The sequence below is a fragment of the Antedon bifida genome, chromosome 2 (assembly GCF_963402885.1).
Source record: "Antedon bifida chromosome 2, ecAntBifi1.1, whole genome shotgun sequence".
NCBI lineage: Eukaryota > Metazoa > Echinodermata > Crinoidea > Comatulida > Antedonidae > Antedon > Antedon bifida.
The window spans coordinates 31,524,378-31,538,951 of record NC_136227.1 but is presented as its reverse complement, the minus strand read 5'-3'; the positions used below and the strand labels follow the sequence as shown (position 1 = coordinate 31,538,951).

General features: G+C 31.1%; 1 protein-coding gene across 7 annotated transcripts in view; it reads right to left on the bottom strand.

Moving 5' to 3' along the window:
- Nucleotides 1-14,574, bottom strand: part of LOC144834590 (peripheral-type benzodiazepine receptor-associated protein 1-like) — a 114,786-nt gene that overhangs the window by 34,561 nt on the left and 65,651 nt on the right. For all 7 annotated transcript variants that reach the window (XM_078689446.1, XM_078689448.1, XM_078689447.1 and 4 more), the window contains exons 10-12: nucleotides 12,065-12,187; nucleotides 8,861-8,965; nucleotides 7,889-8,111 (exon numbers count right to left, since the gene is read on the bottom strand). In XM_078689446.1, coding sequence (XP_078545572.1) covers nucleotides 7,889-8,111; nucleotides 8,861-8,965; nucleotides 12,065-12,187 — 451 coding nt within the window. The remainder of the gene's footprint in view (nucleotides 1-7,888; nucleotides 8,112-8,860; nucleotides 8,966-12,064; nucleotides 12,188-14,574) is intronic.

Here is a 14,574-nt window from a genome sequence, read left to right as displayed (position 1 = left end):
AAAACCACTTTCATTTACAATATTTGTGGTCAGAAATAAATGAAAATGGGGAAAAAAAAAAAAATTACGTAATGAAAATGACAAACAAAGTTATTGTAAAAATATTAGTAAAACATACTGTTCTGAAAGATATTATGAACAGAACAAAAATAGCAACCAAAATTAACCTAATATTATAAATTACTACAAGAGAGATGTTATTTTATAGACTAATCAAAGTCAAATAGACATTAGACATTAATGATTCAAACAAACATTGTACCAACACAAAGAATATTTTTTTTTAAAAAACCCTGTTGATTAGTTTCTGTAATAAAAAATGACTATGCAAATTTGAGTGAGGTATTAGATCAAAGTATAAGATAAAAAAGTTAATAACAAATGTAAAAAACAACGTGTTAGTATAGTAGTATTAAGAGTACCAGCATTCAATTCTTAATGATAGCTGGAAAGTAATTAACAATATTAAAAAGAAATTGTTGCAAAGAAAGTCTAGGGGAAATTGTTTGAAATGCACGTTTTCCCTTGGCCGACAGGTTTGGGTAATCCGTTGAACCTTTGGCATCGCATTTGCCTTGTTCTTAATAAAAGCACGCCTTCCACTATGTGGGCACAATTGTTTGCATGTATTATAGCTCTAGAATTACCACAGTTATCCATGTAGGTAACAGTTCCAAGGAACAATAACTGGTGTAATGAGCCATTCGCAGTTTCGCTAAGTTTTTTTTTTTCAGAGGAACATCCTTCAATGCACTCTATTAGTTGGTAAAAAGAACTTTATTAGTAAACCACAGTCAGGAAAACGATGTTATTCAGGTTAATCTACTTAAATAATAGATAAATTAGATATGTAGTTGATTATGATTAATGTAATATAGACGGAAATGAGAAAAAAATATATATTAGTACAATATATAAAATGTTAAACTATGATGTTACTTGATCTAAAGATGAAATGAATGAAAAGAAATGATTAGTAATGGAGTTAAATTATTTTGTAAATGATGACACTCCTATCTGCGCCCTCACCTTCCAACTGGCTGTTATCGCTGCTTGAGTCCGCAAGTTCTCGTATTCTGTCGGCGATTAGGCCATCTGCAAGGCCGTGTGTACTACTCACTGATCTGTTGACACTGTCTATAGACTGCTTGTCTAAAGTTTTTACAAATAGAATACAGTATCAATATCGGTCATCAAATCTATTTTTATTTGTATACGGTTTTGTGTATTTGTAAAGATACTATTAATATTTTATTCCTAAGCAGAGGCCAATTGATTGTATCTGCAGTGTTTTGTTTCCACTAGGAAGTCTATGTTACTATTATTCTACAGTTACAGTCAAACAAGGACATTTAGGCTTTTTTTTATTAAAAATTATTGAATATACTTTACATATATTTGTTGTTTAATCATTTTAGTAATTATAACTATGTTACATTTATAAATAAATAAATTATTGAATATACTTTATATATTATTGTTTTTAAAACATGATATTAATCATTTTAGTTTATGTTAATAGTATGATGTTAATACAATGAAGTTATTTCTAGCTTTATATAATATCTAATTTGCGAAAAAGTTCTACTCAAATTATTATAACATATCACGGATCATTAACCATTGTACTGGACAGTTAAAGATGAGCATTCTGGGAATTAAACTCTGGACTGAAGGGTCAATAACCTGACTTGCTAAGCTGACGTTTTTTTTAACTCATTGTACCAAAACGGTAGGGACCACGTTAAACTGATTCGACTGCAATTACTGCAGTAACTATACAATCTTTTTGTGTAATCATACACATTGTTTATTCCAGTGACTGTCATAAACTAGATCTACTAGACAAACTAAAACACTATTACTGCAGTAATGCAACATAGTTACTGCAGTAATATAATTCAATTAATGTTTATTATTATCATTACTGTAAATAATCACTGTATATATTTTATAATTAATATTTTTTTATGGTTACCATTATAATACCAGAAAAATATACGATTGATTGAATAGAGTTCACATATACATAAAGTCCCATAGAATAAATTTAACATGATTCCTTACAATTATTTGGAACATTGGTAATATCATTGTTTGTTTGGACTGTTATAAAATTTATGAAATAAATTATGTCCGAATTTACTCTAAGTTATGCGTACAATTTAAATGACATCAAAGACTATTCTGGTATTAAGATATGCAGTTAGAAAGCGGTTATGGTTCGTTTGTTATGGAGTCGTTTCAGTTGGTATTTTATGTCGCGAATCCCCGAGGACATCTACTTCAATTTTAAACAGAATCGTCAGCTACATTACGGAATAATTTATATCAAACATTTTCCAACATATTATATGTTTGCATTAATTTTTACTCTTACTTTATGGATTCTAAAACTTTGTTATTGAATATAAATCCTCATGTAAATATAATATCAATTACAAGCATTTTTAAGTGTTCAAATGTACCTTCCAATATATGGAATTAGTAAGGTATCAGGGCTAGCAGAACTTTAACAAATTATTGCCATTTGGGCAAGCAATGTCTACATTTTGGTTGTCCTAAACAATTTTTACTTTACAGAGGTCTAAATACGTATTGACCTTACTGTAAGTGTTATAATATATTTCTTTTTGTTCGTTTTATAGGAAAATATATCAGAAGGGTTTAATGTATTTCAACTAAATCTGTTGTAATGCTAAAGTCACTGATTTATTTTATGTTTTAATCAAACCGAATTACATTTTAATTTGACTGACAGCTGCTAAAACATAGCATTGTGGACAGACAAACGAGTGCCGTTTGGTGGCATCACTCGACATGAAGGAACCCTTTGGGGAGAAGTTATTGTATGTGCCATCTACACCTGTGCGCAATTCAGCTCTAGGTTGCAGGCCACATGTTATTCATTTACATATACCGACTGTTAGTAGTACTATGTGTTAATAATATGGCTCACCTCCCAACTTATTCTCCCAGTCCTCATCACTATCGGATAAAGTAAGCCGTCTTATATTTTCACAATAAGACGACAAATTTGTTGCACTTGTATCGCCCTCTATCCTTGATTGTTGTAAGTCATACATGTGCTCCAACTGTTCATCTTTACAATAAAAACAATCATTCAATTATTAATCGTGGGCATTGGATTAATTTGGGAAAAAGATAAAATCGCTTCGAGAATTATTCTATCAAAAACAAATGTCAGAAAGGCTTTCACAACTAACGATGATAATGAATATAGATAACATAAATGTTTATTTTAGTTTATCTGGAAAATAACAATTCAAAACAATGCTGATAGAAATAAATAAGCCTGTAGACAGGTTTATGTTTGTACGATTCCAGTCTGTCAGTCTGTCTGCTAGTCCAACCTCATATGGTAAGTTTAAAAATGTGCATGTGTGTCTAGAAGACAGTGGATGCAACATTGTGAATAGTACATCAGTATTATTAACAGTTTGTTCAACCAAACAAACAAATGTCAACTATAAAATGTTTCTGTCTACTGTTCTTCTGCCTGTCTGTCTGTTTGTCTACAGATACATACTGTAGTAACTTAGAATAACTGTACAACACAAAAAACAAAAATTGGTGTTGAACAATAAATGAAAAGTGTTAGTAGCCGTATAGAGTTACATGAAGTTTCAGGTGAAGTTACCTAATGTGAATGAAATGAATTATAAATGTTATCTCCTGCAAAAAAGGATATTTTAAACTTAAAATGAAAATAAAATGGTTATATGATACTTCAAGTAGTGACAGTACTTGGTACAATTCTACGTATCAAATATTACTGTATAACTGATAAATTGTTAATGCTGAAAGTTAATATCACACAAAACAATGTAATTATATAATGTTTATGTGCACAATACCATACTGATGCAGATATAAGCCCATCCTAGATTATATAAGCCCAGTCTAGAATATTCCAACAAGCTTATCTACCTGACTCCCGGGTCACTCTTAAATATTTCCGCATTTACGGGGTATATTTTTGTGAGCCTGGTAGCACAAGTTTGGGAAAATATGAGGAGGTGCACAACTTATGGGGTAAATTTCCGAGGATTTGGTAGCACAAGCATGGGAAATGAAGGGGTGAAATTAGTAGTTTAAGTCCCTGGCCCGTCCAGTGTCAAAATGTCACGATTTATCACACAATTTTAGCAGAGATTTTAGTTATACTGGATGCTAAGCCCATCGCTAAAAGGACTAACAGTAGAATCGATATTAAGGGGACACCTTTGGGACCCAACAATGTGACTGTAGTGTTGAAAAATATATTAGAGACACTTTTCAGAAGTCACCATTTAAAGAAGGATTCTACTATATTTGAATCAATATGATACGTTATCAAACAATAAACCTGTAATATACATAATTGAAAACAATAAAATAACAATAAATATAAAACCATGGTTACTATAAACTAATTCATTATACAACATTTATACAAGGTTATAACAAGTTTAAGTGACAGACGCAACATTTAATTGCATATTGAACGTGTAAATGACAATAGCAATTAGGGAACATGAAATTACAGATACTGAGGTGTGTAATAAATAAACAATATGTACTAAAACATTGCTTTTGAAATCCAAGTCTCTGTCTAATAAAATAACAATTAAATAACCTCACATAAATGACGATAAATTATTACGGTGCAATTATTTATGCCGTAAACTCTGAGAGCCGTTCACATTCACATGGTCACATTACGCAGTGTTCTGAATTCGATGAGTCTATAACATTAAAATATCTAGCGTTTCTTCCAATCAATGAAAAATTGTATCAAGTTTCAGGGAAATTTTTATGTCATAGAAATCGGATAAGAAATAAAATTTGTATCTATCTCAAAGACTAGGATAAATGTTAATATTTAAATGAGGCTTTTAATAGTAGAGAGCCTGGTTCAATTTAAACAATGTTGGTTTATATCAAATATTTAATATCATATCATACTAGACCAACCTATGGAAATGTAAAGAGATGTTAATAGTTAATACACTGAAATGCCTATAATATGGTACATTATGGTATGCTGAAATGTCTTACATACATAAAACCATGGAGAAATAAGTTATTTCTCCATGATAAAACACAGTATTCAATATAAAAGACTGAGAAAGACTAACTATATGATGATAATATTATTTAGATAAATTCTTAGTAATTATAGAAGTGATTATAGTTGAAATTTATATTTGCATCATACTTGGTAGAGTGGGTTGAATGAACTGAATATAAGTGTCTGAATATGGGATACAAAAAGGCCAGAAGGCGCTCATATTGAAATTCTGGGTTGGAATCAGGAAAAATAATTGCGCAAGAATCATGGTAATTAGAATTCCCCTTCTATTGTCTTATTTCATGTTGTTTGCCGATTTAAGTACACATATGAAACGCTATGTGTGCCAAAATGTTTTCTTAATTTTATACCAATATTAAATCAAATTGCTGTCTATAACTTAAATACTACCTGGTAATTTTAGTGTTTTGGGTGTGTATTCAGGATTACTTTGCAGTTGATTTAGAGGTATTAAAAACGAGAAATATACTACAAAATGTACCTCAGTCAGTCGACCATTAAGGTTGCACTTTCTAGACATAGCTGATAATAGTGTAATGTGAATTCATATATCGTCAGACTTTTCTAGTTTCTAATTGTGTCAGAAAGTATAAAACGAGACAAAATCTTGACAAATTTCACAGGAAAAAAATCATTATCATCATCTTATAGGCAGCTGTAGTTGTCAGTTGATTGCTATTGGTGGTATAGATACATGCTATTAATTAATCATCCTTCAGTCTATGCATGTCTAATCAAGCACAAAAACTACATCAATTATTTTCTCCAAAATTTTCAATGAAAAAGAAAAATTAAGTTAAGAAAATCATATAGCAAGACTCAACCCCCACTGGCATAGTTGCGCTATGGCCTCATCATTACAAATTTGAATTTGAAACAGTCGCTAGTTTTGACTATCTTCGCCAAAAGAAGCAGAACACAATGGCAAAGTAAATAAATCACCTACTAATTAATTTCCATCTTATAATGCATGCGTCTTTTTGTTATTTTCATTTCTGTAATTTATATATTTATATGTTTTGTTTGCTATTGTCTGATTTATTTTGCCGTCCCTGACACAAGCATTTTCTTTATTGGTGACGCCACTATTTTGAAAATAAATGTTAATTTTGATTGATGCCTACAGTACACTGAATGGTTATTTAATTTTTCTTTGGCTTGCTAGACCATATGTGTACGGTTTTCAAAAGAACATTTTTAATGATGTTAGAGATGATTTTACTGTGCAGATGTATATATGTAAATCACAGGTGCAACACATTTGAATAACTGCTTTGAGATACGTCCCACCTGAGAGTTTCATATCACGTACAGCTAGAGGGGTACCGTTGAGTGATACGAACGCAAACTCACTCACCATTATCACCTCATAGTCCTCTAACCAATCTATAACAGTAGGGAAGGAAAAGTCCTAGAAATGTCACTCTACATAGTTTCTGAATTTATTCTTACAGGATACAATCATGTCTATTCCAATATCTATTAATATCTGCCATGTAAATTGACATTAAGCTCTGTCTACACTATCAAACTAGTGTGATGCGTCCAAATATGGTAGTGATATGACATCATCATGTCCATATATGGGCACATCACACTTTTTGTCACATAGTGTAGACAGAGCTTTAGTCAATTTATTCACTGCCTTTAGTAGATGTACAGAAGGCATAAATAAATAAAATTCAACTGAAGATGATTGTTGATGATAATACGATGACCATGACAGTAGGTTATTGTCAAATAAATAATGAAAGTCACTATCTAACTCTGCAATGCTAAATTAAAGGGGAGTTGGGTTACATAGTTAAAACGATCGTGACTATGAATTAGATGATCGCACAAACTGGCTTCATCTGCTAAACATGCGAGTCCTACTTTGATTACAATATATGCAATCACTCAAATAAAATTGGCTCGCTGATAATTAAGGACTCCTAGCCGACTTTCGGTACTGTATCTATAACTTGTTTAGAATCATTGGAAAGTTCTGTATTACAGTGTCATATATGTATCACATGTGAAATCTGTTTCATAGACCATAAGGCTAACCTAACTCTGGCCAAACCTACCTAACCCTAACATACAAGCACCACATGTGATACACATGTTACACTGTATTACAGAATTTGCCTATGATACTAGACACAGTAATACCATAATGTGGTGATACAGTGAATCGGGTGCAATTCTTTTATGAAATTAAATAACAAAAAATAGGAGATTACATCAAAATATAACTACATTATTTTTACGGCTACTTTGCTACATGATGAATATGCGAATGAGGTAAGTTAATGACCTTAATTATTTAGCGCAGCAACGAAATGGGGATTTAAATGATGTTTAACGCATTGTCGTCACTTTGAATAATGTGGATATCTGCTTAATAATTAGTGTTGATGAATTATTTTAGGTCATACAGAATTGCGGTGTATATAGTCAATTCAGACACAACAGATACTTTGAATAGGAACAAGTTTAGATATACAGAATTCCCATGGTCTGAAATAAATTTAGAAGAGACCTAAGTTTGACACCATTTCTCACATTATGAATTTCTTCTTAAAAATTAACAATATTTGCTACAATATAAGAAAAAAAACAAAGCAAAAAAATACTGTTTTCCACATGTTCTAATACTGATAATTTGTTTCTTCAAATTCAACAAACTAAAACTTGGATTATAGACATTTAAAAGGCACAAACCAATTTGTTAAACAGGCACTTGATATACAATACTGCCTCTACTTACTAAATGAGGAAAATAAAAACACACAAAGAAAAACAACAAACCTTTAGAAGAGGAATCACTTGATTTGCTGTACTGCTTCTCCTGTGTCTGTTGTACAGCTATCTCTTCCATTGTTTTATTCGTAACCTTACGTAGGGTTTGCAACTCTTGTGTAAGCTTACCGACGTTAATACTCTGCTCTTCATATCGTTTCTCCAGTTGCCTTACTTTATCCTCTAATTTGCTGACGGAATCGTGATGTTCCTTCTTGCTTTGTTGTTGCTCCTAGATATGAAACACAGAGCCAATCAAATACTATGTTATATACAGGCTTCTTATTTTAAGTGCTTTTGTGATAATTTTCCTAATTATGATATACATTATCATTATGATGTATACATTCTCTGTAATTGTGCTGGACAAAAGTAGAACAGCCAGCATTAATTTTTTCAACCAATCCTATTTCACAAAGCATGGGTTCCAGTTTGATGGCTGCAGAAAATATTTTGAAAATTGGTATACAGTAACCCCTCATTTGGGACACCCCCCAACTTCACACCCCTGGATATCTATGGGACACCCCTTGGGGGGAAAATTCACATCAAATGAGGAGACATACATTTGTTAATACTTCAGTCAACTTGTATTCATGGACTCCCCTTCTTAGGGGACAGTTTGTTGGTTCTCAAAGGTGTCCCTTTAATGGGAATTCTATCATAGATCCAGATTAAAAGTTTTCACAAGAACGCACACTGATTGTGTAAGTGACATGAATGCATCGGCAAATGTAAGGCACAAAGCTCATATTTGTATGGTGGTATTTGCTTGGTCTAAGCATGGAGGTATCAAATTAGAAGGAGAGAAGCCTTTGTACTTCTGTAGTCTGCTGCCTCAATTAATTGATTACCTCCATAATAGCACAATATAGCACAATCTGTTACGTAATGGTGTAAGCAAATCCTAAATTTGTATCTGTATAAGTGTATAAAGTGTCATTTCAATGCATTAGCGATTTCTGAGCCAGTTTGACTAACCTTTTGTAGATTTCTAATTTCGTCTTGCTTGAATTGTAAGCTTGCTATGGCCTCTTCATGCTCCTTCTCCAGTTGTTTCCGTTTTTCAGCAGCGGCCTGCATTAACTACAAAAACAAAACAAAAACAAATCAGTTTAGACACAGAGTTGTTAGCAGTAATTTAATTACAGTAGAATAACTCTCCTTTGGCATATCCTAATCAGGGGACATTCTTAACCAGGGGACACCTCTGTTAAGGGGACGCCCCTATTACACGTCCTTTCCTGTGAAATGAACCGAAGGGTAATTATGTTTCAACACTACTGCAAACCCCTATTCATGAGACACCTCTATTACCAGAACTTTGTTCTTTCTATATTATATTTGTTAAATATAAAAGTTTTAATTCTGATAAATAAATATAACATGCTAAATGGGATTTTTTTTGTTTTGTTTTAACAATGTTTATTTTTTTATATTGTAGTTTTGTAGTTGTAATTCAATATTTTGAAAAAAGTTTTAGTTCTGATAAATAAATATAACATTGCTAAATGGGATTTTCTTTGTTTTGTTTTAACAATGTGTATTTTTATATTGTAGTTTTGTAGTTGTAATTCAATATTTCATTCATATTTTTGTCGTACCATTTTTATACACGTCTTTGTAATACAATATTTTCAGACTTTTTCTGCATTTTGTAAAGTTTTTATATACAACAAATAAATACAAAATGTTGCCAGAACCTTCTGAAAAAGAGATGCTATACTTTCTCCGTATCTAATTCTATGTTAATTCGTCAGTTTAAATGTATCACTTTATGTACCATCAATCGTACATTATGTATAGCATTTTATTGATTTGCCATAAAACTGAGTGTGCTAAATTGAAAACTTGTCAATGCAAACTTTACATCATTAAATATAGGGTGATCTCAAAGGTGTTTTTACATTGTACAAAATGAACAACTGACAATGAATACGTACTTAATCAAATATATAGGGTGAATAAAAGGTTATATTGACATTGTGTTAATTAAAACTTCATAAACGTTAATTAAATCTGAAAGCTAATATTGAATTATGCATTGTACTATCAATTAGAGCTTTTTATGCACTGTATTAAGTACCCTGAATTTTCATGATTAATTCAATCAATTATATCCTCTAGACTTGAACCCACAACCTTGAAATTGAAAGCTATTATGGATGTGAATGACCATAGTGCCACTTTTAAACCAGCAAGTTCATCCTCGTGAAAATACACTATCAATTAGAATTTTTTATTGCACTATAGTACCTTTGATTTTTCATGATTAACTCAATAAATTATATCCCCTAGGCTTGAACCCACAACCTTGAAATTAAAAGGCATTATGGATGTGAATGACCATAGTGCCACTTTTAAACCAGCAAGTTCGTGAAAATATACTATCAATTAGAGCTTTTTATTGCACGGTAGTATCCTTTATTTTTCATGATTAATTCAATAAATAATATCTCCTAGATTTGAACCTACAACCTTGAAATTAAAAGACATTATGGATGTGAATGACCATAGTGCCACTTTTAAACCAGCAAGTTCATCTTGAGAAAATTGATTTTGTCTATTACTTTATAATAATTGATAGAAGTCGACTCTACTATCAGGTTAAGATAAAAATTCTAAATATGTTCTGCAACATTAGACATAAACTAAGAACAACATTACGTATATGGAACAGATAAAGTGTTAAGTGACTATCTTAAATGTTGAGCCAATTACAAAGAAGTTTAGAAAAAAACAATTTAGACTGAACGGCACCGAGGCTTAAATTATGTTATAACTACTAAATGGTTTTATTTTTCCCTTGTTCCTAGTACAATTTTATTTTTAACTTCCATCATCAATTAAAGGAATAATTAGGGTAAGCTAATGTTTACACGCTCTTTTCTCATTTGCAGTTTAATTGTGTCCTATTGGAGTTACGGTTAAAAGTGGGAAGATGCTTTTCTATTGTTTGTTTTGTTGTTTGTTCATTCTGAAACCTATCAGAGGTAAGTCACATTGGATGTACCAACAGTTACATGTAGGCCTACATATATTGGAGTTAATGACACTGATGTATAAAAAGTCACAAATCTGGACCTCACGGGAGACCAGTACTTATGTATTGAATAAGTTTTCCAGAATAAAGAAAGATATGAATGAATGAATGAATCTCGCAATATCCACACAATTCATGTATTCATGTTAGCAAAATGCAACCTAATGACGCATTGTCAAAAAAGCCAATTAGCAAGATGGGTTCTTAAAATAACAAATAAATTAGTTTCGTAAACCAGTGAGCATTTTAACTAATGAACACTACGAGGAGACGATATACAGACGAGTGATAGACTTAAAGATTAAAACATGATTACATTACGAATTAAGACTTAATCCATCTTGGGAGATAATATTAAACTGAATTTTAACCTTTTAACTTTTCACTTGTTATTTATTCTTTTCACACTAAACTGTTTAGGCAGTTTCCACTTAAAATTCACATGATTAACTTCAGGTTAAATTCAAGTGAATTGAAAAATTTCAACTCGCAAGAGAACTGATTATGCTTAATTTGTCAATGCACAGACAGGAAAAATAGCATTAGAAAGATTTTGTCTCGCACATTCTTGTCGACTGAAGTTCAACCATAATACTCTGCAAAGTATAATCATTCATTTTTTTATAACATTTTTATAATATAACAAATCCAATCCGCAAACAATGAATATAGATATGAGTAGTGCGAATACGAGATTCTGCGATAGAATGAAAATGTCCGGAAAGATTATTAACAAAAACACCATTTGTTTGGCAATCTTACAAAAATGGATTGAAAAATTTACGAAAAAAGAAATCAATACAAATTATTTTTTTAATGAGAATAAATAAATAAATAGATTTTGTAACAGTTGGCTGATAAACATAAATAATAATTGATGTGACAGTAAATATTTGAAAAAAAAATCCATTTTAGAGAGGCCAATTTTAAAGTAGAGGATGGCAAATTGTTCAACAAAATGTGTCCCATTCGTATAGGAATGAATTCATTTTTTGAGTAAAGTTTGACAATGTAAAAAAGAAAACATTAGACTACATATCTCTCCGTACATTCAATTTCTTCTCCTTTTGCAGTTAATATGAACCGGATTTGGAGTTAGTATCAATCGGTTTAAAATCTACGTTTATGTGTCGGTCTCTTACCTTCACTTGATCTTCAAGTTTTTCTACCGTTTGCTTCAACTCATTCCTCTCAAATATAGATGTTTCGTACAGATCCTGCTGTTGTTTTAAAACACCATTCAACTTCCTACATTCCTCTTCGAACTGTAAATAAAGAAAAACAAACAAAATAACAATCATGCTTTTCAATGATTAAGCTACGCAAAGCAGACTACAACGAAGCAACATGTACTAACATGTTGTACAGCAAAATGAACTGCTATTACAGAATGGAGATGAAAAGAATTTTAAATAATTTGAGTTAAACTGCACAGATTCATTAAGTATGTCGCAGCATTCAATTCTGTCAGTCTTCATTTTAGAAGATATAGTATCATAAATTATTACGTACCATGACATGAATAAAAAAAAAACACCAATATTTATGATCATCAACTAAATAATTAAATCTTTTAAATTTAGTTACTTCTACAGATTCTAGTTGGAGTATTATACTTATTTAGGTTACTTAGCCCAGATATAAAACACAATATAAAAAACTTACTATTTACAAACACAAAACATTTATTATTTGTTTTATAACAGTTAATACACACCACCAATCTTTTATTCAATTCAATTCTTAAATCAAATGTCGACGGCCCAATAAAAAGTTCTCAGAATTTTGCCACAGAGTTAAGCTTTATACTATAGACAAAAATTTGAAAAAAATAAGTGCTTTTGGGTTTCAAACCTCTTTTCTACTTCCAAAGTGGAGGCATGCCTTTGACTTGTCAAAACTCATAAGCCCCCTAGATCTATTTATATCTATAATCATGTGTGGGTTGTAAATACATGCGAAAAATATGACGTCAGGCTGTCAAGCATTATTTTAATTTTAATTTTTCATCATTTCTGCAATTTTCAAAATTCTTCTTTAATAAATAAGTGAACTGCTTACTATTCATTAATCAGTGCAAACATTATTTCCATTTATAATGTTATTTGCATATAATAGAGTATACATAAAAAATGATCTGCTCTTAGACAATAGTACTTGTATTTGTAAGGTTAAATTTGGAGTTCTACAAATATAAATATATAATGTTGTTTTTCCTCTACCCATTATGCTGGTTAAATATGGATAGGTCCGTAAGCTAAATGTTTTGACACGAAAAAAAAACATCTATCTATTTAATATTGTAATAGCACTAAACACAAAATGTCTTACATCTCTACAAAGGTAATCACATTGTATGTTTCTGCAAGTACGTTTTGTGCAAGTACATTGTATATTTCTGCAAATACATAGTATGTCTGTAATTTTATTTTTGGCAGTGATTGCCTTCCATACATCTCCTTCTAAAACACTTGGTCGATACTCGCACCGTTCAAGCTGGGGTACCTTTTTAATTTCATTTGGGCAGGAAGCATATTTTAGAGAGATTTGGCAATTCTTGGCAGAATTCTATACATCATAATCAGGTCGGATAATTTAGATGTTTCTCATCGATTGGACGAGCAAGTCTCGTGGTAATGAAAAGGCGGTGATCTCACCCTTCATTGAAGGTTTGTCATTATGTAAAGGAGGCTGATAATTATGTTTTGCATGACAAACTGACCAGTCCTAAAAATAATATTCTAGGCTCCTTTCACCTGGATTCGTAAACTTCAATCTTTTCAACAAAGCGCTTTAATGTTGCCTTACATATTTGCGAACTAGTTGGCCTGTACACATATTCACCGTTTATTTAAAGTACCTAAAGTACTACTTTTAACAAAGTGATTTCACAAATGTATGGAATATTTCTTTAATGGCAAAAAACATTCATGCTGATTTCTTTATCCAATAATGTAAAATCGAATGACTGCTTGTCGTGAAATATTTATATCTCAATGTAATTTTAATAAATTGAATGTCAAATGTGAAGTTCACACGTAAAACTAGCAATGAGATTGACATATGAACTTGACAACCTTCAAATGATGCTGTTAGATCAGCTTTGTTTGACGATGTATTGTTTAAATTGCTTTTAATTAAATTGCTGATTTTGAAGAAACATGAACTTAAAATTTATGTGATACTGCTAAATCAATTTTGTTTGACAATGTATTGTCCAAAATGTCTTAAAAAATTGGAATTAAATTGCTGATTTTAAAGAAACATGAACTTAAAATTGAGGCGATTCTATACCAACTTTCTTTGAAAATGTATGGTCCAAAATGTCTTAAAAAATTGGAATTAAATTGCTGATTTTGAAGAAATATGAACTTAAAATTGATGTGATACTGCTAAATCAATTTTGTTTGAAAATGTATTGTCCAAAATGTCTTAAAAAATTGGAATTAAATTGCTGATTTTGAAGAAATATGAACTTAAAATTGATGTGATACTGCTAAATCAACTTTGTTTGATTTTGAAGCAAACATACACTTTGCAACATTGAAGCGATGCTGTGAAATCATCTTGGTTTCACAAGCAGCATAATTTTAATTTAAATGACAGAGGTTGTGTTTTTCTGGAGGATCTCTACCCAGGAAAAATACCTCTA